The following is a 22776-nucleotide window of genomic DNA, read 5'->3' as shown; positions in this document are numbered from 1 at the left end:
CTATTTCTAAGAAAACAAAAAGCTCGGTTTAACAAGAAAGACTCAAACTTCGATTCAACAAACGGTCAATGATAAGTAACTGCTTCGTTCCACGAATGATATTATTTTTTGTAATCTCTTACGATATATAGGTACCTTAAAGGATTAACATAATTCTACATACAGTAATGTATAAAAGTTAGAAAATATTTACTGCAAGACTGCACTTCATAGAAATCATCGAAATTACCTGATATGTAATTACCTGTTAATAAGCCAAGAAATTAATAGTTTGGTAAAAATCCTACGTACGTGGATCACCGTTCATGTGTTCACAGTAAATAACTTGCAACCTCTATATACATTTCAGGATTGGTTTGGAACGTAATCAATAAAAAAATGATATTACCTCATTGCGGTGCTAGTGAAGATGTGCATAAAGTAATGTTCATAGAAGTTACACCATATACATATTTTGTGAAATGCATCCGAAGGGAAAGGATCGAAGAATTTGATTTTTAAACCGCCGAAATTAAAATATAGAGCGGTATTTAAAATTTAAATGTCGCGGTAGAGGTGGAAAGGTCGGATAAATTCCGCAACACATTATCGGGGGTAGTAGCAACACAGAAAACGTTAGAAGGAACTATAGGCGTCAGAGTCCCCACCCTGTGATGCGACACCAGGTTCGCATTATGTGAACCCTCTGACAACCCCTCAGGTAATACGTAGCACGCATACACGTCTGTGTTGTGTGTATGATGGAAACGGTCGAAGAAACGCCCTTCGTATAGTACGCATCTGCTCTTGAGGGAACTCATGTGGCAGTTCGTTGGAAGCAACCGTAGCGTACGGATCGAACGGATTTTACCATTGGACTTTGTTCAACGGAGTCGTCGACTTTCCGAACAAGTTACGAACAAACTTTTTTACCGTTACGAAGGAAACTTTGGACAAACTATTTCTTACTGTTTTTATGAATATTAAACAGAAATGGTTAAGAAAGATTGAAGATTGAGGTGTCTTAAATCGTGAAAGCAAAGAGAAACAAATTGAAAGAAGAAAATGAGCAGCGCAAACCTTATCCCGTTCCGAGACATTGTCACACCACCTAGGCCAATAGTAACATTCTCCCTGGAAACTTGGACATCGCCTACCTACGTCAGCAGCGCTTTCCTGATTATCGTCGGTCGAAGAAGGCAATCGTAAATCGGAGGATATAATCCTCCGGTTTATGTACAAACAGTAAACAACAGCTACTAAAAATACTAAATGAGCGTGACGATCGTTGCACGCGTCTCAATAAATATTCGTTCGTTCACATCCAGTGTCGCACGCGGATTGTTGAAGATAGCGTGCCTCGTGAAACTAAGTGAAACGAGCACCAAGCAAAGTTGCAACTTAGAAAGAATAAAATGATGGATCAAATAACGGAACTAGCTCCTGTGCATTGTTACACGAACCCCTCGTTTTGCCGCCAATCGGAATACATACCCGAGGATCATTCCGATGACCTACCACCACCACCTCAATTTCAAAGTAGTGACGATTTACCACCTCCACCTCCGCCATTGCAATTGCAATGCAACATAGGTCAAAGTAACCCTGCGTTTCAAGAACCTACCGAGGGTAGAATCGAAAACAGCAACGGTAAAGACAACAGATATTGTTACCTCGAGAATAACAGCGGTGCTGCGCATCGAAGATATGGAAGCGTTCCGGTGGAGGGACACCGCGCGATATACAGCCAAAGGTCAAGGTACGAGTACATACAGGACGAGCAGAGGGATCAGATACAGAGGAGGGGTTCTTTGAGGTACGAGTTCATTCCACACCAGCAGGTGCAACAACGTTCTGCACCGGTGACCAACCAAGACGATGGGAGGGAACTGCAGATGCAAAGTTGTCGGAACAACGGCGGCAGATACGCCGTTGTACCGGGTGATCAGGATTACCAGGACGAAGAAATCGAGTGGAACAGCGCAAAGCACGTGTCGTCGGTGCGGAGTCATATTAACACGCCACAAGGTAAGTTCGGCGAGATTAACAGGCGTACGAAGCCTCGAAATCCTATTGCAATTTTCTCGCGGCCATGGCAATAAAATAGCAACACGTGTTATTAGGTCGTTATACCAGAGTGCCTTTGCAAGAAGAAGACCCGCCAGCTCTACCGGAACGAAACGCCCAGGAGCTGTCGGTTTCCCCGAGAAATAACTTGGCCACGCAAAAACTGCACGAGATATTGACTACTCCGAGGAAGCCTCGATCCAGGTCCGAGGAGAGGACTCTATCTCCGAAGAGACAACAGTCGTTCAATCAAACCGGTACGCCACAAAGAAGAGCACTCACACCAGGTGGTTCCCCGACTGGTACGCATACCTTTGATAACTATTCATTTCGCACGACCGCGTCTTAAAAGATCACTAGTTTTTCTTATCAATAGCTGTAGATATAAATAAATTTGCATTCCATGGAAACGTAGGTCGAACGTTCAGTCCTACCCGTTGCACGCCTCAAGGAACTCCACAGAATCGTACGTTCTCAACGAGACCTCAAACATCCACCCCCAACAAAGAGCCATCGGCACGAAGATGTCTACCGTTATTGGAAAACCCGACTCGACAACAGGAACTCTGTCCGGCCAGCAACTGTGGAAGACTACGATACGTTAGCACGGCACCGATCGACCTTGTCACGATAGGTCACGGTGATCCACCGCCTCGTTACGCGTACGTGGAAAATGGACCAGAATCTATGCCGATGGTGTCCGGTTCACCTAGGTATCAAGTGATACCTACAGGACAGAAAAGGAATGGATACCAAAGCGTAGAAAGTGCTTTTATTGCTAGAACCGCGGTGGTGAGTAAAATACGTTACCGATTACGTAACCACGTAATAGAGAATAACACGATCCTGTGGTTTATTTATACAGGTACCGCCACTGTCACCACCCAACAGTGACGCAAATACAACCTTGGCCAGCGGCTTGGAGAAAAACGACAGAAAAAACGCGCCGCTCTTATTAGTTTTGGTTGGTATCTTAACGTGCGGTTTGGCCCTGTACTTGTCTTGGACGCAGGGAAGAAGGTAATTACGCACGGGCAATAAATCCCAAGTTACAAAAGTGTTTTCACATATCCTTATTTTCCAATGAAGCGACTTCTTCTCGAGTTCTACATTTCACCTTCGTAGTATCAAATTTTTCTAGTCATACGAAAGTATCGCTTAACTATACGCTACTTAATGCGCTTGAACCTAATTAAGTAACATCTAAATGCTGGTATATAAATACAATGGCGTTGAAAGACTTTCTATAGCCACTGCATATCGAAAATGTCGTAAATATTGTCAAGTGCTAAACGTTGACGTTCATTTGCAGATATTATTACGACAGTGCCGCGGGTTGCGGCGTCTGCTGTGCCTTAGCTGGCGCCTGTAGGACGCTACGAAAGACTTGGACAGGACTCGGGCTTGCAGGATTATCGGCATTGAGCTGTGCAGGACTTTTGCTACTTGCTGCCAAATCCCCTAAATCTGGCACCCCTCTCCACGATGTCACGGCCGGTGCTTTGTGTGGAGTTTCCTTACTAGGTGCTGTTTTGGCGTTATTCGCGCTTCTGTCACCAAGGTGCAATTTAGGACGACACAGAAGGGTGCATTCTTGGATTCCTCGGCTTTCACCCTGATTTTCGCATTCAGATTGTCCAATCGCGTGTTCTCGATATATATAGAACATGATACGCCCGGCGAATTTCAACAATTTGAAATTATGTCAGGGTCAAGGTCCTCGATGATTTCACCAATACATGCAACCGCCGCTTGGCCTTAGTTTCAATGATATACGTAAAGGTATTTTCGATTCTACATATACCTCTAAGGTTTAGGACAGATTCCACATAGGTTTTTAATTAGGATAAGATTTTGATTTAAGATATTTGTAATTTAGGGATATGGCATGCAGTATTCAAAATACTTTTGCGTAAATCCTTAAAACCAAAGATGGCTATTACATATATTGGTGAAACGTATCTCAAAGTCACAGAAATTGTTGAGCTGTATTCTGTAATTATAATTATTTTTACGCAGTGAAACGTTGTCTGACCAGGCATAGAAATCCTAGTCTGCTGTTTTATCAAGAATATTCTATAGGATTAATGTACAATACTCTGTATTTCCGTAAAACCCTGTATATTTTCTACCGATTTTTAAATAAAGCAATTTCTACATCAAATTTCCGACTATTTTCACATTCATCGATGAAATGATCTAATTGTGGCAGAGTTCACTTGTTTTAGCGTCGAATCAGCAAAGCCGTTTGCTGAACTGTGCGCTGACGAAGAAACGATAAAACGAAAAATAATCAGTCTATTCACGACGAGAAAAGTAGTCGAATCTGACTTCTCTATACGGTCTATCTCTCCTTGCAATTATAATAATATCGCTGCTTAGCATTGATAGTAGGCCAATTTAAAAAATGCAAAAAGGAGAGGCTTCTTAAAGTTTATATTTTTGAAAATACCAAATACAGTCCTTATTATCTACTATAATTGCACTCTGACGCGAAACTGATGGAATTATAAATATATCGTTTTGCATGATAAGACTAGCAACATAATGTAAACGGTCGTATTCAATAAAAGCAAAGAAAAACTTGCGAGTCCTGTCATAGTATTAATAAACTAAAATTATTAGTAACCAAGCAGCGATATGTAGGTACATTTATCTCATTACATCCGCTATAGTCAGAAGTTATCGTACGAGTCCAGTTATTATCGCAATATCACCAACAGGAAGATGAGTTACTTCGTCCTTCTCAAAATCTTATATTTCAAACGGTCCAAACACAGCAGTGGTTCGCTGTAACAGATACACTAACAACGCGAAAGTGACAGTATCGAACGTTTATTTCCTATACTATGAGGTGTGATTTTAAAACTTCGTTTCACTAAAGAAGAGAGAAACGGAAAATTATTTCACCAGTTTGAATAACACGTAACGATCTACGATGAATGTGTTAGCCTTATCGTTCCTCATGGTACAAGCAGTTGCCATTTGTGGATGGTCGATACAGGAGCCAATTCTCATATACCACGATGAAGAAGGGAATAGGAAACTAATGTGCGTGTCAGAGGATGATGGTCGCGGTTTATACTGGAACATAGATAGTGACATATCTGATAGTACATCTAGTAAGTTTCCAACGACAGTGTATTGAACAAAAGTCGCAGTTACTTTATAATATTTGGCATATACGTACAGAGTTCCAATTTCACAATACGTACAAAGGAAGGGAGATAGATTGTGATCTAACTTCGTATGATAGTTGCTTGTTAACGTGGAAGACCGAAGGTTGGCATCTAACAGATTCCAAAGAAACACCCATGAGTCCAGTGTTTGATCGTCAATGGGAAGGTTCGATCCGATAGTTTCAACGTAAATTAGTTAATACTACTTAACGAGCTTAAATTACTGACTAAACTTTTAGATTTCAGAGAGTACGGTCATTTTTATACACCACACAATGTCCATTCGATCACTGAATTTCAAAGTTCGGGAGCTTTTGTATTTTCTCTCCGTGGTTGTAAAACGTACTTTACGATACTACTATGTCGCTCTGCAAATTACAAGAAAGATCTATGTTATAAGATATCTTTCTCAGATCTTGAAACGATATTCGCTTTTATAACAACGGAATGTACAGTGGGTTCGTTCAGCTGTGATAAGGAAACATACCACACAGTGATAGTAATTTATTATGCATATTTATTCAGTATCACGATTCCTTCTTATGAATAATTATAGCGTAATTATATTCTTTGCTGCATAGGGTCCAACATGTTTCTCGGATAAGTGGAATACATATATTCTTAAGTGGACTACAAATGATACAAAAATTGCTATAAACTTTTATACTACGACAGATAAGGAGACCAAAATTGTGCAGAATTATCCAATTATTAAATTAAATTTGGATTACCGTCACGATAATAAAGTGCGAGATCCAGCTATTTCCTATCACTTATTTTTAATAAGTGGTGAAAATATGCATTTTCGATTTCATTTATGTTAGTCGGCTCACCTTGATTAATCAGAATTAATCGATGAATAGAAAATATCTACGACCGTGTAATTTTATTTTAGACAATTTTCTCCATACAACCGATTCAAAAGCAATTTTAACGAGTCCTACTTTACATCTGGACACAGCGAATATTTGTATAGAAATGATAGTTGGCCTGTGTAGGGAATGTCAAATGGAAATAGCATTAGTCAAATCATCTAACCAAAGTAACAAGGAAAGTTTAGAAACAATCGATGGATTTATTCATAGATGGGTAGATGATAGCTATAAATTTCCCATATGGCAATATATTCGAATTAACAAGACTGTTTCTTCCGACATTGGTAGACTTGTAAAACTGAAACTAATACCAAAACTTAGGCAGAAAAGTCAGAGACCATTGTGGGCTGTGAGAAATGTTCGCATGTGTCCTCCAGTAGGTACGTCTGTGTCATGTTCGACAAAATGTCAATAATATGAATATTAAATTTAAATTACCATCGCATCTTGTTCATAGATGCTATACGATATAGTGTAATCGATAATTTCAAATCATTCGTTCCTAAAAAACTGTGTCAAAAACTGATACCTTACACGCCGAACTCCTTGCTGAGCACAAAGGATCTCGTAGAGGTAGAGAATTTGCATTGTCCCGAGGGCAAGGTGGGGCCCTATTGTTCTATAAGCTGCCAACATCATTTAAACGTCAGTGTGGACTGCAAAGGAATTAAAATTTGCAACGCAACGAATTGTGAATGTCCACTAGGATTTTTGGGGAGCAATTGCGAAGCTAGTAAAGACTACGCATTATAACAAGGATAAGTAACGAGAGACGGCAATTTTTCTTAACGGATTTTATTTGCAGAATGTCCCATCGGTCAGTATGGATATAACTGCAAGGAAACCTGTGGTTTGTGTTCTGCAGGCAATTGCAGTTTTATAACGGGACACTGTAAATCTGGTTGCGATAATTCCATACGATATCATGTGCCACCCTTCTGTAAAATAGGTAAGCGATTGATATTCGCAATGTGGCAACGATATAAATACCAATGAATTCGTTTAAGCCGTGGACTATCCTCCACCACCTAACATCGAATTTGTCAATGAAACAACCGTGCGTGCGACTCTGCCAGTGCCAGAGATGTACAAATTGATAATTTCTAAATATCGATTTGCTATATGGGTAATTAGAATGGTTTCGAATATACTACGCTTTCGTTTCAATTTAAGATAGGAAAGTAGTATTTTGTTTCTGTTAGAAAGAGGGACAGACTCATCCGATTGGAAACTATACCAAGATATTTAACGATACATCAACGATGGTTGGCTACACCGATGACTTAGAACCCGGCGTTTCTTACAGAATTTCTTGTTCACTGTACGTTAACGACGATTCCACGCCTATAACCGGTGGATGGAAGAATTTCACAACACGTTGCATTTGTGAGCTATCGTTGAATTTAATACACCCCCTCCTCAACAATTATCGATTCAACAATAGATAATAAATCGTGAAATGTTTCAGGGGCTCCCACATTCGACATAGAAATAAGGAATACTAGTTTCGTATTGAAGAACCATCGAGAAGTAACGTATAATATTAATTGTATAATATTTTAGCTGCTTCTGGAACAAAGAAATGTTTCCAGCGAAATTACGTTTTCACGGGATTTTTTTACATCTGTGAATTCTCTGTTCGATTCGACGAATTTTTATTGGAAACATTTTTTTTTTCTTAAGCTATCAGATTGAATAAAAATATCATGTCATCCAGCGTATACTGATCCAGTGGATCAACTAACTGACAAGTATACTCCATTGATTGAAAATGTCTTGTATTACTGATTCTTAGGAAACGTTGTATCCTTGCCCAAATAGTACACAGCATTACGATTACCTACTGACAATAAGAAAAGGACTGAAACAAATTGATAAAGGAAAGCTACCCGAATTGCCCTACGAATTTACAAAACTGACACCTGATACTAGTTACGAAATTACAATCTGGTATGAATCGGAGCTTCTTTTTGCACGAGTGATTCAGACCTCTGACGGAGGTAATTACAGTAATTTCTTCGATTTCATTCCTTTCACGCTATTGCTTCTATGATATCTCTATTTACATCAATAGTACCGTCACAAGTAAGGAATGTTAAAAAGACATTGTTATCAAACAAGGAAGTGGCACTGAAATGGGATCCTCCTCTATACGCAAATGGGATCATAAGGAAATACGAAGTCGTGTTACAGGTAAGTAAAAGACGCAATTCTAGGTAATTAAAGACCAATTAGCAATGTGATAATATGTTTCGAGGTCCAAACGTACTTCGGCTGTGAAAATTTGAAAATTCAATCGCTTAAAAAAGATACTGTTTCTGCCTCTACTACGTCCACCAATATCACGTTCTCTAATCTGACTTCTTACGCGCGTTATGTTGGAAAAATAACAGCCTACACTTTTTATCGTGGCCTAGAAACGCAAGTCGAGTTCTCCACGAATCAGTCGGGTAAAAGAAACGTGCTATTTCTGACGAATTTCAAATTTTTCAGTTGCAAAGATAACGGCAGCCTTTCACTTTCAGTCACTCCAAGTGCGGTGTACAGCAATTTAAGATTTCAAGATTATACATTGACATGGGATGCCCCGATAGATTGCGCTACCATTTCCGGCCCTATCATCGCAAAGATTCTGGTCACTGGTATCAGCAAAGCGGTATCGAACTTCACAACCACGGAGCAAACTGTGAAATACTCCCTCAACTTGGAACATACGTTATATGGTGACGAAATGTACGAAGCGCGAATTTACGCTATCAGAAATTACACTGTAGAATACAACGGATTGCATTATGAGAAGCTCGTATTTATTACTCCACCGAAAGGTTAGTTTATCGCGTTTCCACAAAGCTTAACTTAAATTTTGCGCACGAACATTTCGTCCTAACAGTATCTTCAAATAATATTAATAATCAAGAATAATTCCAAATAGCCCCGCCGTCCGTAAAGCAATTAGAAATCTATGAAATCGACTGGAAATCGAAGAACGTGCACTTAAGGTGGCTAAAACTAGAACCACCGACTAATGGAGAAATACGACATTACATAGTAAGCATTTGTCGTACGAATTGCGAGGTCAAATTGAAGATACTGCCAACGGAGTATTGCAAACTGTGGGATAAATACATCTGCGCAATCATCGATCAGTCCCATCAACTAGCTGATTCCATTACCGTATGCAGAGATGCCACCTGTTGCTCTGTGAATAATCTCGACGCGATAACAACTAATATGTTTTAGGTTTCGGCTGTGAATGTAAATGTGTCAACTCCTAGCCCGTTATCATCCGTATCGATTATGTGGAACGAGATTAAGCCAGAAGCGCCGGAAATTATCGTCGAAGCTCTCGAGAAAGGAGCGGTGAACCTGACCTGGTCCCACCCTTGGAAAACAAATGGGCGTATCCAGAAATTCGTGATAAGCGCGGAAATGACATCGTCCGATCTGAGAATGCTAATTAAACGATCGCAAAAAAGCACGCTCTATGAATATCATATCGTAGAATATGAATTACAGTACAACAAGAAACTGCATCTATTGCCCTCGTCTACTTACAAAATTTCCATTCGAGCTGTTACGAATACAGAGACGTATGGCGAGAGAAAAGTGATAGACGTGAATACGTCTTTAGCCATGCGATTCGAGAGAGAGTTAACGATGGAAGTGTCTAACGCAGACTCGACGATCTTGTTGCACATTCCTGCCGTTCTGAACGACACACGCCGCAGTATAACAAACGTTGTTGTAAAAGGTTCACAGGCTTGTCAAAGTTACGTAGAATTGAGTCCATATATACGTCGGAAAGCGGATATCAAATCTAACGAGATCGCGTGGTATGCCGCCAGGTTTTCCGTAAGTATTCCACCGTTTTATCGCAATGCTTCTTTCGTCTCCGTAAAACCAATCACACGTACAATCGTACTAAAACGTATTTTTCGTCGAACAAACTTTCACTGGCGCAACAGACCGACGAGTTTTCCAATAAAGAATTCACGATAGGAGATAACAAGCTTTACGGTAATGTTACAAATTGTCCACTAAAGCCACTCCAGTCCTACGTAATAGTTGTTATTGTATTACCCGAAGAAGGATGGACGAACGATCAGATTCTAGTCGTAAAAACAACGTCGATTTATATCCGTGAAGTACCGAAGCGATACGACGAGGCGTGGCTTATTGCTATCATCGCGATATTTCTTGCCATTGGGATTTTAGAAATCTTCCGAGTTTGTCGAAGGTATGATCAACTTTTCTCCCGATATTTACGGACAGATTTATTATTTGCAATTTGTCGCGTTCCTCTTAGAAGACGAAGGAAATCTTTGAAGAGGCTTATCGTACAAGAGAAAATATCCTTCGTACAAAAAACCGGAAATCTCGATATAGAGTCAATGTCGTTGGGCTCTAAACAATTTTCAACTAATACGCTCGCTTCGAATGCTAAACACTGTATATCGCGTGGAAGCACACCTTGCGGTGACGGCGACACGGTGCATATCATCGACACTGATCACAGAGAAGAACAAATGTCTCTGATAAAGGTGGAGGACTTGGAGGATTACGTGAAGCGGGCGATAGATTCTGGATTGCTCGATAGACAATTCGATGTAAGTCTTTCGATATTTTAGATGATTTACGATGATTCTCATTAATATTCAGACAGCGCGATTTTCAAGGCATTATTGCTCTATTGCTTATAACAGTTTTATTGAATTAATCGTGATACCTCTCCTAGTTGATCGAAACATACGTTTTATAATATTTTTTTTAACACATGTAGTTTTTTAAATGATAATTCATAAAGTAAATAAGGATGAAATTTAAAGTCCCAAAAATATTTGAACAACGAGTAAGTTACATCGGATTTGCATTAATTTTATGTCGAACATCATGATGCCCGAATATTAATAAAAATCACTGTATAAGAGACGTAACAAATATCGTAAAGATATGTTTAAATTGCGAGGAAGATGCTTCCAAGAGGTCAAACGAGTCCGTCCGAGTACGGGATGTTACCGCAGAACAAACCGAAGAATCGATACGGAAATCTCATAGCATGTACGTAAACTGTTCCGACATGTTTAACCAAGCTAAATATTTAACTGTTTAACTGAGCTAAAATGCTAATTAATGCTGGTATTCTACAGACGATGCAAATCGGGTGATACTGGAAAAACTTCCAGACGATCCTTATTCGGATTATATTAACGCCACTTACATCAAGGTAGCAAGTTTTGATAAGATAAAAACGCGTGATTTTACCTTGATAAAAAATTCTAACGATAAACATTGAATTATTGTACAAGGGCTGCAAAGAGAAGTTTTACATAGCTACGCAAGGTCCAAAGCCGAACACGGTCATCGATTTCTGGAGAATGATCTGGCAAAAAGAAAGCTACATAATTTGCATGGTTACGAACTTATCCGAAGAAGGAAAGGTAAGATGTGCCAGAACTGAAAGGCAATCTGTGACACACGAAGACTACACATGGAAAATACGACGAGTCCACTTTTGTTGATTTTTTGGCTTTCGTTTTTTTTTAGTGGCTAAAGATCGAATTAGAACTGTTCCAAATTTAATATTTTTTTTTTTAGTAAAATTAAGAGCGAATCCTAATGATAGAATTTATTAATCACTAAGGCTTTGTACATTTACATAATAATAACTTGTTCCCTCCCTTTTCCTTCAATTACAAATCATATCCATTTCAACGTGCTCCATATCATAAATTCCCACAGACAAAATGCGAACAGTATTGGCCTGACACTGGAAAAAGGAAAACGTATGGCGATATAACTGTTTTGAACGCAAGGCAGGATGTGTTCGCACATTTTACATTTCGTACCCTATACGTGACGTATAGAGACGAAACCCGTAAGGTAACAAACGATACTCAACGAAAAGATCGATATCTTAGAAATCTATATCTCGTTGAAATATTTTCGAACGATGTTTGACAATTAGATCCAGCACTTGCACTACACAACATGGCCAGATCACGACATACCGTTGTCCACACATTCTATGGTAACATATCTAAAGAAACTCTTGATAACACCACCCGGAAATGGACCAGTGGTGGTCCACTGCAGCGCAGGGGTCGGAAGAACTGGAATTGTAATTTTATGCGACATTTGCCTTCGTCGTGCGAGCGCAGAAGGGGTAAAATATCTTTCAAGAATATTCTCGAACCTGTCGGAAGCTGAGCAATATTTTTGAAAAATATTTTCAGGCTGTAGACGTGTTTGCCGAAATGAAAGCTCTCAGGTCTCAACGGCCCAATATGGTAAACAACAAGCAACAGTATTTATTTGCCCATTTAGTACTCGTCGAATGTCTACTTTGTTCTTCAACATCTTTACCATGCGACGAATCTCTACCACTCAAAATTAAGAAAGTTAAAGAACAACTGGTGACTCAACGAGACAGGTATTTTTCAGGGTCTATGTTTGCTACAATCCAAAGTAAAATACTTATGGTACAAAAATTCACATTTAAGTTGGTTTAAGTGATTTTGGTCTGAAATAACCATTATAAATGATTCAGACCTTTTTCATTGCTGGTAAACGGTATTTCAGTATTGGTGACAGAAATTATTTTTGGTCATCTATAACCATTATCGATGATAAGGTTTTATATTGTTATCGATAACCATTATAGATAATTTAAAGCGAACATTGTATAATGAAAATCTTTTTCATCTTGATTTCGAGCATCTTTAATAACATTAATGAACAATTCATGTTTCGTTCTACTTAAAACGATAGCTAAAAATTTTATTAAAAATACACAAAACCTAATCGAACACTGATTTAAAAAGGTGAATAAACGTTGTGCATAAAAAGATATTGTAAAAACAGTTTAGAGAAAATGGCCTGGCACGACAAAGTCCTTCGATCACCGGTTAATCAAACATTGCTGTCGGAACGCAATCTTGCCAAAAGGAGATTCCCAGAGTTACTTCCAGGTTTGGAATAATTTCATCGCTTTTTATTCATTTCCATATTTTCTTAACGCATGAGCAATAACGCGACAATTCCTTCACAGCGAAAGTCAACAGAGTGTATTTAAAAAGATATCCACCGACAGATGAGAACAGCGATTACATATCCGCTGTTTATGTGGACGGTGTAAGATTACAGAATCAATATATAGCTACGCAACTACCACTGCCTGGGACATTTAGCGATTTCTGGAGAATGGTAGCCGAGTATAAGGTGGAGCTAATCATCATGTTACAATCGCCAGATTTGGAAGATACGGTATACCATCGGACCGCTAAAAGGACACATGCGATTAGTCAGAAGTTATATTGAAATTAACTCTTTTATAGACGTGCTGTCCCATTGTTAGAAACGGTGAATTTAAACCAGTACCATATATAAATATTCGAACGAAGGAACTCGATGAATTTGAGCACTACATATTGCAGAAGTTAACACTCGTCGATAATTCGGAGGTGAGTTATGATATTGTTTTTAAAATCTTCTATCTACCATCTAGGGACATCCGAGAGAACTGAAGAACAACAGATAATTTCTTCACGCTATTTTCGCTTTCTTTTTGTTCGATTTAAAATAATTACACATTATTTCATAACAGTCTATGGTCGTTATAAATAAAGAGATATTAGGTAGGATATCTTAATTAAGTAGAACGGTATAGCACTCGTCTGAAGCGAAATATATCAACTTGTACATCATTTCATTCAGAAACCTGCTATCGAACAAGAGATAACAATCTTGTGCTCCACGGAATGGCAACCTGGCAGAAACCGAGATCCACCTGAAACCATAGCGTTAGTGACATTGTGGCAAGCAGTGCAAAAAATGTTAAAAGGAGACGGACCTATCGCTGTTCTTTGCCAGTAAGGCTATGTCGAAACTTTATAAATATCTTTATACACATATGTCGATTATCGTGAAATGCGCTAAAGAATTTATTTGAAATTAGCGACGGCGTAACTGGCTGTGGACTTTACCTAGCCTTAAGTTTCCTTTTGGAGAGAATGACTATAGAAAAGGAATGCGACGTTTGTTTGGCAATTCGCGCGATTGGAACATTGAATCCCGATTTTATTAAATCTTCGGTAAAATTTATTAAAAAATTACTAAAGATTACTATCTCTTGATGATGCTAAGATTGCAATGGTATACAATGTATATTTTTGTTCTAGGAACATATGAAATACCTGTACGATGCAGCCACGGTATATTTAAAGTACTTGGAAACCTATGCGAAGCGTGAATAGCCTTACCATTTAATCGAACACAGTAGATTCGATTTGTTACATAAATCAACTCGAGTAACTTCTACAAGTCGTAACCGCTTTCCTAACATGTGTATCGTTCAAACTATAAATTACATCATTGTGTAATTACTTAATACCAAAAAGTCCTGTCTTTTAATTTTCACATTTTCACATACTTTAGTGTCCAAGGCAAACGACTTTCGTTCTTACGAATGCTATCATGGTACATCATAATATACATCAATATCAATGACCTCGTCATAAAATGATTTCTTCCATGCCGCAAATTACATATATCCTTTATTCAAAGAAGCATCTGCCTCTCGTTAAATAATCGCAATAAAATAATCGTAATTAATAAAAGTTCGACGGATACATTAAAACATCGATTTCAACAAACGTTTACAGAGAAAAAGATGACTGACAATTATTGAAAATGTACTTACAAAATTCGAGGAGTGAGAGTCACCTTTCACTAGGGGCCATTAATCTGCTTGAATTTGCATCGTGTGCAAAATATAACGATGACGCCATCATGCACGTTTTCGCGCCAAATTTCAGCTAGTCGAAACGTTCCGTTCCCGCCGATATTATAACACCGTCAGGTATAACATTCGAACTAAACGATAAAATAACAATCTCATAGTTTCTTTTCTATTTCAAATGCCACGTACATGGCGAATTATTCGATCAAATTAAAGTTTAATAATGCAAATTTCGGTTTTGGCAATATATAGAATATAACGTAAATAGAAGGCTATGGTAGAGACAACTTACATTTTACTCTGAATTCATTGATCTTGTGACAGGATTAGGAAAAATTATTCATTGTCTAGCTTGTCTTGGTGATAGTATCAGGTAAACAGTACGGAATATCGTAGAGAGAATGGGAAAATGTGAAAAAAAGAAGAAAGAAAATACGGAACGTGGTGTGGTCGTGCTTCCCTTCCTCCAGTCGGCAGCTTACACGAATGGTCGACAGAGGGTGCGTCGGTAGCGCCGATAACTCGTAATCACGAAAGGTATACGTCGCGCTGCTGTAAACGTCGATCTCCGCGGATATCTTCACGTGCGTTCTGTGCTATTTGTGTGTCGTTGTCTGAGTGTAAAGCATCGAGAGGTGTGCAAGGTGTGGCTAACAGAGATTTACCGGTTTATCGTTCCTGGAAAGAACCAGGCCGAAAGCAGTCGTTGGAACGTGTACTCTCACAGCAGCAGGTAAGAGATTTTCATCGTTTTTCAGTGGTGGTCGTGTAAATAATGTACGCGTGTGATCGTTTATCATGATCGTGTCGCTCTTTTGGTAATACGTCTCATCTTTCTCGATCAAGTCGATTTGTTTTGTTTGACAAGCGCGAAAGATGCGGAGCACGCGTGTCATGTCTCGATTCAAGGCCAGGGAAGACATATTGGCACGTGAACAGAACCCATTAAAAAATAGACCTCCCCGACCGAACGAAATCGCGACGTTTAAATCGACCATAAGTTGCTTTACAAGTTCGCATTAATTAAGTGGCCGTCTCATTCGTCCAGTGCATTCGCCTAGCGAGTTTACGTTTACGTGTGCTGCGTCACTCGAGCTTGCTTGTTGTTCCTTTTACGTTATATAAGGAACACGCTTTGCGCGAATGTGCCACCACCATCTTTGTTGACGTAACGAAGCGCGAAATTTAACTTATTTCTGTCGCCGACGAATACAACGCACACCACGAACACGATCTCCAAATCGTCTAAACTTTGAATATTTTTCGATTTCTCTCGCCTTCTATACATTCGTTCAAAATATTTTCTGTGGAAGGAGACTATCGAGATAACGAATTAAATGAAATTCTTACACAACGTCTGGCTATAAATTACATATTCGTATGTGTATATTTTTCTTTCAACGTGTTTCAATAAAGCTCAGTCGTACGTCGCGTTCTTTCACCGAGATGCATAATAAAATTATCAGTCGTCTAATGATCATCTTTAACAATAACCTCGTATTCGCGACACGCTATTACGCTATGAACGTTTTATAATTTAATCTGTCCTGTCCACTCATTTATCCATTCACAGAACATCCGACCATGGCATATTTTCCTCCCGCTGGTCGGTTAATACGCTTTAAGATGTGACTTCCCAAGTAGCATTGTCGAATCACGTTTTCGATACTGATTAAACTCGTTTACCGATTACCGACCATAAACATATATTTATGTCGTATCAATTAAGAGTTCCCATCGATGTGATTTAAACTTTGTTCGGACAAAAGAGATTGCATTTTCAGTGAGTCTTTCATCGAGTGCTGTCTCGTCTCGAGACCTATTTTACACGATATCTTGTCCGCCTGATAAAACGATACGATCCAAGGCGTTAACAAATGAAGATCACAGGAAAAAACTTGATAAGTACGTTCTTGTTCATTTTTTTATTTTAATTTCATCCTATGATTGAAAAGAATCTGCTAGGTCCAATGGTGGAAACTATTTAAAGATAACTGGTAGAATAATTTATTAATTATAAACTAATTATAAACTTTTTATTAAAAATCAAAGGTGTTAAGAATTTTAATATCTTTGGTATTTTATCACTGCTGCATATTTAATATTACGAACAGAATAGGAAAACATATGTGTAGCCTCGAAGCCGAATAGGAAAATAATTTTGATAGCATGAGATTGGATTTCAGAGCTGCTTTCTTATAAAGGATGGAAAATATGACTTATCGTGTTCTTCGCCTGTACTCTTCAAACATATTCCCGACTTGTCCTTCTCGTTTTTGTCAACCTCTCTCATAGTTTTATATCATTGTCCAACCCCCGTGGCAAATTCATGGATATTCCAAATAATTTGTTGGTCGTTCGATGGCCCAAACTGACGATTCGTGCCAGCAGTCATTGGACATGTCCACGAAAATCAGGCAACTATCGTACGATTTCACGACGGTCTCTCGTTACCGTTCCATCCGCAGGTTTCACGTTTAAACTGGCAAGCGATCGTCGCAGGATCGGGATGGCGTGGCAACAAAGACCTTATTCCTTCTGTTCGCGGATCGACGTCGCACAATTGCGTCTAACTCCGACAATCGATCCGACCGTGGCCCAACTTGACAGCAATTTAAAATCGCTTCTCCTCCTGTGAGCCGTACCAAGTGCACCGCCACAAACTATCATTCTCCCACGAGACGTTGTAGACCTTCTTCCGCTTCTTTTACCAGGCGTTATTATGCGGACGCGTTGCTACGTCTAATCATAGAATAAAAGAATAAGTAGTCGAATAAAACTTGAAACACACGAAACAGACGATCTATCGAAAAAAAGAACACCGAAGATATAGAATTCGAAAAAACATCGATGAAGATGAACCGACGAAAAGTGAAAGCACCGTCTTTTCAGGAGAAATGGCGATCTCTTCGCCCAAATGCGCCAAGGGCAGCGAAATGGAAACGACGACAAGAAGTTGGATAGCGAGACCGATTTTAAACCACGACTTCATTGCTGATCTACCTCTTGAGCTTGTCTACGTGGGTTTACTTAAAAGGAAAGAGGACATCTCGATCGCGATTAAGAGTATCTCTTCCGTTCTGCCAGGTTTCCATCATCTGAAACGTTGCTCCTCAAACAAGTTGCTGTTGGCGCCAGTAGACTCTAGAAAATTATTAGCGGAAACGGAAGACTCCGAGGAATCCAAGGAAGAATTCACTTTGACTCAAGACAAACTGAAAATGATATTAACGGAAAGAGGATTTGACTTATCCTTATTGGAAGACGACTTTCGTACAGCGAAGGTGCCAGCGAGAGCAGCCAAAACGAAAGCACAAGCTGCGCGGGCCTCGAGCATTTGGCCTTTGAACTTTCATCCAGATCCTAACATCGAACAACTGGTCGATGGATCGGTTTTCACGGAACATCAATTGGTCCTTATAGAGAGGTACATGAACGTTGTGGTAGAGGCAGCCAGATTAGAAGCTGTCGGCGACTCGAATTGTAACGGCAGCGCGATGATCGTTGACCCAGTGGATGGAAGAATTCTTGCGGTCGCAGCCTCGAAAATCGATCGGCATCCAATGTGGCACGCAGCTATGTTGGCCGTAGATCTCGTTGCCAAACTTCAAGGTGGAGGAGCTTGGAAATTCGAGGAAAGATTGGAACAGAAGGGTACCGATGATTCGGAAACGTCTGAATCTCCCGCCGACAGAGACGCAGAAAGTAAAATGACCAAGGAAATGAGAATCAAGAGGAAATACGTCGAAGAAGCTCCACTTTGCTATCCAGAAACGCTATCGAAAATTAGCCTTCCAAAGGAAGAATGTTTGCAATCTACTGAAATTCGACGAGGACGCAGGAATAACGGTTCAACGAAAACGATGGATTCTAGGACAATCGAACAGACTGAAGCGGCAGACACGAAAAAATGTGGTCCCTATTTATGTACAGGATACTGGACCTTCTTGTTAAGGGAGCCGTGTCCTCTTTGCGCTATGGCACTCTTGCACTCTAGGGTTTTAAGAATATTCTACGGTGTCCCAAATAGAAATACAGGCGTGTTAGGATCCAAGACGGTCTTGCATGCTGTACCAGGATTGAATCATCGATATCAAGTTTGGAGTGGCGTTCTGGAACAAGAATGTCGACAAGCGTTGCAAGAAATCGAGCACAGAAATATGAATTGACTCACACGGCGTATTCGTAATGATTAATGGCTATTTTCTAGCAAGCTATGATTCGCGGAACCATCTAACATTGTCGCTCTGTTACAGACATTTTGTACGTTTGAAGAATTAAAAACATTGAAGGAAATCCTGCACGTGTTTCGATACGATCCACCATGTACGATCATGATTTTTGTAACCTTTGGCAATGACGTTGGCGAAAGATCTCTATCCTTGGCACTGCCTCGAAGTAAGTTAGTAGAGTCGTGATGCAGTGATATCAATGTACCAACCGGTTTATAATTTCAATCAAAAGCAGACGACGCAGAAGATGTTACACGTGGTTCGGACGTGCGTTCGTCCATTATGAGGCAGATATATGTATGACCTTGGTGTCTTAGTATAATTTGCAGGAACAGAGGTCTCTACTCGTGGTTGATACTAGACTCCTTCGTCTATTCGACGAGCTAATACTTACGTCTGTTATACAATCACACGTTCCTAACCGAACAATCATAAAAGTCGTTCTTTTTTTCCAATACATTCGCGTCGCTCGAATTAAACCTGATTAAATATCTCGATGATTTCCAGCCGAAGAATATAGAAACAACGTTGATGATTTTTTAACATCTCTTATGTTCAGCTTTTACAGATCGTACGATCGATAAATTTAGTATTTATAAGTGGCAATTACCTAGAAACAAGAATATTTACCTCGAAAAAAACACGATACATGTTCATCGATTAAGACGATTCTGTTTAGCGCATTACGTCATGTTTGAAAAAAAAAAAGAAATAAATTGTCCATAGCTTCAGGGAACTATTTTAAACTTCAAATCGAAATTATTAAGATAAATTACCACGGTATGCGCATTCCCTTGATCGCTTGCATAAGTGATCCTAGAAAGACGTTGAAAATAATTCCGTCGTCGACGCAAGTCTATTATTTCATATAGAGCGAATAGTTTGCCTGACGAACGAACAATCTTGTTCGTTGAAGGAGCGAAATACGCTTCACGGTAGCAAGAGACAAGGTCGCGAAGTAATTCACCGTCGGTGGTCGTTGATCTCGTAGGATCGGTCGAAACGTCGTCATAAGTTCCTCAGAGAGTTCCTTGCCGCAGTCGTGCGGATCACTCGGGCTTGACGTGCTAGTGTCGTTGATACGACGATACTCGTAGTTCTGCGGAGCTTTCCTGCACAAGACACGCACCGTTTAATTTGTGTGGAACCGAGTAGCGCGTATAACAATGACCTCGCGGATTAACTTCAATCAGCGAAACTTCAGACGTCTAACCCCGTTGAGCTGGCCAGCTTTGCTGAACGGATGTACGTGCAAAGATGCGGAGAACAACGTGGAAGACGCTTAGGAGAAAATGATGGTACAGAAAATTAGGAAACATGACGATTCGTTTGTCAGTCGACGAGCAGGATGAGTGGCGCTTCAACGTAACTTGGCTGCTGTGCTTTCCACGAAAAGCTATCGGTGGGCAAGATTTCGTCGTGTAAATCAGAATTAAGCTAAATAGCGATAAACGAGACACTGTTAGTATATCTTTCGATAAAAGTGATTTTCCTTTCTTTTTCTTTTTTTCTTTTTTTTTCTTTTTTTTTTTTTAATGATTATACCGATCTTGTGTGTTCAGCGTATTCGATCGTGTACAGAGTCGACATTTATGGAAAGTTCCCTAGACGACTCGGCCAACACCTGTTCCGTGGACGTATATTGATTTTGTTGTTTCAGGTTCTACTTCTACGATATTAGTTTATCTCGTCGATTTTCTGGGACGAAGCTTAGCGGCACTCTGAACAACCTGAAAGTTTAAGGATCGCTGTCACAGATCAATCTGGAAGCTCGCTCGACGTAAAGGAAACACTCTGATAAATCATCTTCGTCTAATTCTCCGCAATCTCTATGCAAACACATTTTCGCGTAGCTACAAGAAGCTCTAATAACGATTAACAGTTGTTCCACGTCCTTCGTTGCACCGGCTGGCACGTGGCTTCGATAACGTTACCCGGAAGCGCATCGACATCCTCTCGTCGCTCAATCAACCTGTGATTGATTTAAGGGAAAAAAAAGAGAGAGAGACAGAGAAAGGAAACTCCCTTTGCGTTCCTACGATCTCGTTTTCGAAACGAAAACACGCTTCGTCTAAAGACAGAGATAACATCTCGTGAAATAATTAATCCACGTGGCAAACAGTCATCTTTTACGACGCAACTGCTCGTCAAATCGATGTAAACGTCGTCATCGTCATCTGAAATAGCAGCGGAACTCGAGAGTCACCGTGGAGAAAGCTTGGCCCGGGATTATTCGATTACAGAAAAGTTGGACGATATTCGCTCGTCAGATAGAAAAAGCAGAATAGGTCAGGTATTAATCGAAATTCGAATTCGCTACGTGACCAAATACGGGACGATTTTACGAGGTAAACCAAGTCACATTTTGCTCATCAGCACTGAGTGGTTCCAATTGACGGTCGGGTCGACCCTCCAGCGTAGACACTATTGGTCAGCCTTTTAATACCGGCGGTCGCGATTGGATCAGATACCCAGATCGTTCTTAGACAGAAGACATCGCTGGAGCATTCGCTTCAAAACTTTTAACGTCGTCAGTGTCGCGCAATTTGCTGTCCGTTGACGTTCGCAAGGGTAGAGATCCGAGAGACATTCGCGCGTTCAGTTTGTTTCAGTCGGTTTAAGTCGGTCAACGGGTAGCACCGAGCCTCATAAAGATAATCAAGCAGAAGAATAGAAAGACAGCGGCGATTGTATCAGGAGATCGAGGCATTTGGCCTGCATCGCACTCGATTTCAAAATAAGATTCGTTTATCGTCGATATTATCAGTGGAAATCAGACATCGATATTTTCGAAAAGAAAGACAAGGAAGCCAGACGAGTATAGTTTTGAATTTTGATAACGCGCGATAAACGTATCTCGAACGATATCCGAAGTCTCTTTCGCCAGTTGAATGGCTCAAATTTACTGGCTTTTACTCTTCGAAAGATCTTGATCGTTAGCATTTATCATCAAGAGATAGCGAGGCGAAACATTCGGAAGAAAGAAAGAGGAGTTAATCCGTACGGAAGATTCGTGTTCTTAGTATCCAAGGAAGAAGACATTGCGGGGTGAATTGTTGGAAAAAATCGTCCTTGGCCGAGTGGAAAGGACTTTGAGAAACGTCGAGAAACGAAACACATTCGATTTGGTCTTAGGCCACGAAGCCTCGTCTTTTTCTTCCGGATCAAGTTTATCTTTCCGTCGGCATCATGGAACGAAGGATCCTGAAAATGTGGTGACGACGTGATAGGCGAAGGCCTTCGATTATCGAGACACTATCAAGTGGTGTGAGCCATAGTCGTTAGAAAGCAAACCGAAATATATTTTACGTGTCCAGTGACACTCGCTAAGAGCGACGATCGTTTTTAACGTATCAAAACGAAACGAATTCTTATTGAAGATAAAACAAAACGAAATTTCTGCCAGAAAAGCAACTCCTGATCTACGTTCTATTTTATCGAACTATATAGAAAGTGTCGGCCGAACGTACAGCTTGCAATTCGTAGAACTTTTCCATATCGAAGAACCGAGGATACGTTGAACGAGAGGAAGAGAAAGAGAGTAGCTAGCAGACTGTCTTTTCGCGAGACTTTAAAATTCTCAAGGAAAATAATAACAAGATGCGTTGCAGCCAAGGTGTGGCGATGGTATTCGAGGACGCGTTCGTCGTCTTTTCGCGGTTTCTGTCCCTCAAGTCGCGGGGTTGCGCACTCTTGGAAACGCACCG

The 22776-nt window shown here is 40.0% G+C and overlaps 3 protein-coding genes across 8 annotated transcripts; all 3 read left to right on the top strand.

Moving 5' to 3' along the window:
- Window positions 1-1030: 1030 nt before the first annotated feature.
- On the top strand, window positions 1031-4210 carry LOC126922706 (uncharacterized). Its single transcript, XM_050735546.1, has 5 exons — window positions 1031-2007; window positions 2103-2348; window positions 2462-2838; window positions 2912-3066; window positions 3359-4210. Exons 1-5 carry the CDS (start codon window positions 1395-1397, stop codon window positions 3663-3665), a joined length of 1698 nt encoding a protein of 565 aa, XP_050591503.1. The 5' UTR covers window positions 1031-1394; the 3' UTR covers window positions 3666-4210.
- A 610-nt stretch (window positions 4211-4820) lies between these two features.
- Window positions 4821-14495, top strand: LOC126922668 (receptor-type tyrosine-protein phosphatase delta-like). The gene is made up of 30 exons (XM_050735448.1): window positions 4821-5168; window positions 5239-5391; window positions 5465-5724; window positions 5807-6044; window positions 6121-6480; window positions 6558-6833; window positions 6906-7049; window positions 7108-7226; window positions 7303-7486; window positions 7569-7630; window positions 7896-8100; window positions 8175-8293; window positions 8358-8550; window positions 8626-8925; window positions 9033-9274; window positions 9341-9952; window positions 10066-10337; window positions 10407-10707; window positions 11071-11158; window positions 11248-11324; window positions 11407-11538; window positions 11840-11980; window positions 12066-12263; window positions 12334-12530; window positions 12962-13068; window positions 13149-13363; window positions 13435-13560; window positions 13814-13968; window positions 14055-14190; window positions 14278-14495. Exons 1-30 carry the CDS (start codon window positions 4985-4987, stop codon window positions 14350-14352), a joined length of 5871 nt encoding a protein of 1956 aa, XP_050591405.1. The 5' UTR covers window positions 4821-4984; the 3' UTR covers window positions 14353-14495.
- Window positions 14496-15346: 851 nt separating this feature from the next.
- On the top strand, window positions 15347-22646 carry LOC126922712 (probable inactive tRNA-specific adenosine deaminase-like protein 3). Of its 6 annotated transcripts, none has more exons than XR_007712902.1 (2): window positions 15347-15570; window positions 20730-22646. XR_007712902.1 is itself a non-coding variant. In XM_050735566.1 (2 exons), the coding sequence occupies exon 2, from the start codon at window positions 17735-17737 to the stop codon at window positions 19004-19006; it is 1272 nt and encodes a 423-aa protein (XP_050591523.1). In that variant the 5' UTR covers window positions 15351-15570; window positions 17730-17734; the 3' UTR covers window positions 19007-19785. The 6 variants fall into 6 exon arrangements, 4 of the variants coding, with proteins under 4 accessions (XP_050591523.1, XP_050591521.1, XP_050591520.1 ...); XM_050735566.1 differs by lacking the exon at window positions 20730-22646 and adding an exon at window positions 17730-19785 and having other exon boundaries at window positions 15351-15570; XM_050735564.1 differs by lacking the exon at window positions 20730-22646 and adding an exon at window positions 17306-19785 and having other exon boundaries at window positions 15351-15570.
- Window positions 22647-22776: the final 130 nt, after the last annotated feature.

Source organism: Bombus affinis, chromosome 12, assembly GCF_024516045.1.
Source record: "Bombus affinis isolate iyBomAffi1 chromosome 12, iyBomAffi1.2, whole genome shotgun sequence".
In the NCBI taxonomy this organism is placed as follows: Eukaryota; Metazoa; Arthropoda; class Insecta; order Hymenoptera; family Apidae; genus Bombus; species Bombus affinis.
The sequence above is the reverse complement of the archived record's forward strand: the minus strand, read 5'-3'. Positions and strand labels throughout refer to the sequence as shown.

Coding starts and splice junctions, on each gene's coding strand:
- LOC126922706 (XM_050735546.1), top strand. CDS start 1,395: ATGATGGATCAAATAACGGAACTAGCTCCTGTGCATTGTTACACGAAC. Junction 2,008..2,102: donor TCATATTAACACGCCACAAG/GTAAGTTCGGCG, acceptor ACGTGTTATTAG/GTCGTTATACCAGAGTGCCT. Junction 3,067..3,358: donor TCTTGGACGCAGGGAAGAAG/GTAATTACGCAC, acceptor GTTCATTTGCAG/ATATTATTACGACAGTGCCG.
- LOC126922668 (XM_050735448.1), top strand. CDS start 4,985: ATGAATGTGTTAGCCTTATCGTTCCTCATGGTACAAGCAGTTGCCATT. Junction 5,169..5,238: donor CATATCTGATAGTACATCTA/GTAAGTTTCCAA, acceptor ATATACGTACAG/AGTTCCAATTTCACAATACG. Junction 8,551..8,625: donor GTTCTCCACGAATCAGTCGG/GTAAAAGAAACG, acceptor TTTCACTTTCAG/TCACTCCAAGTGCGGTGTAC.
- LOC126922712 (XM_050735563.1), top strand. CDS start 16,715: ATGAAGATCACAGGAAAAAACTTGATAA. Junction 16,743..17,729: donor CACAGGAAAAAACTTGATAA/GTACGTTCTTGT, acceptor CCGTCTTTTCAG/GAGAAATGGCGATCTCTTCG.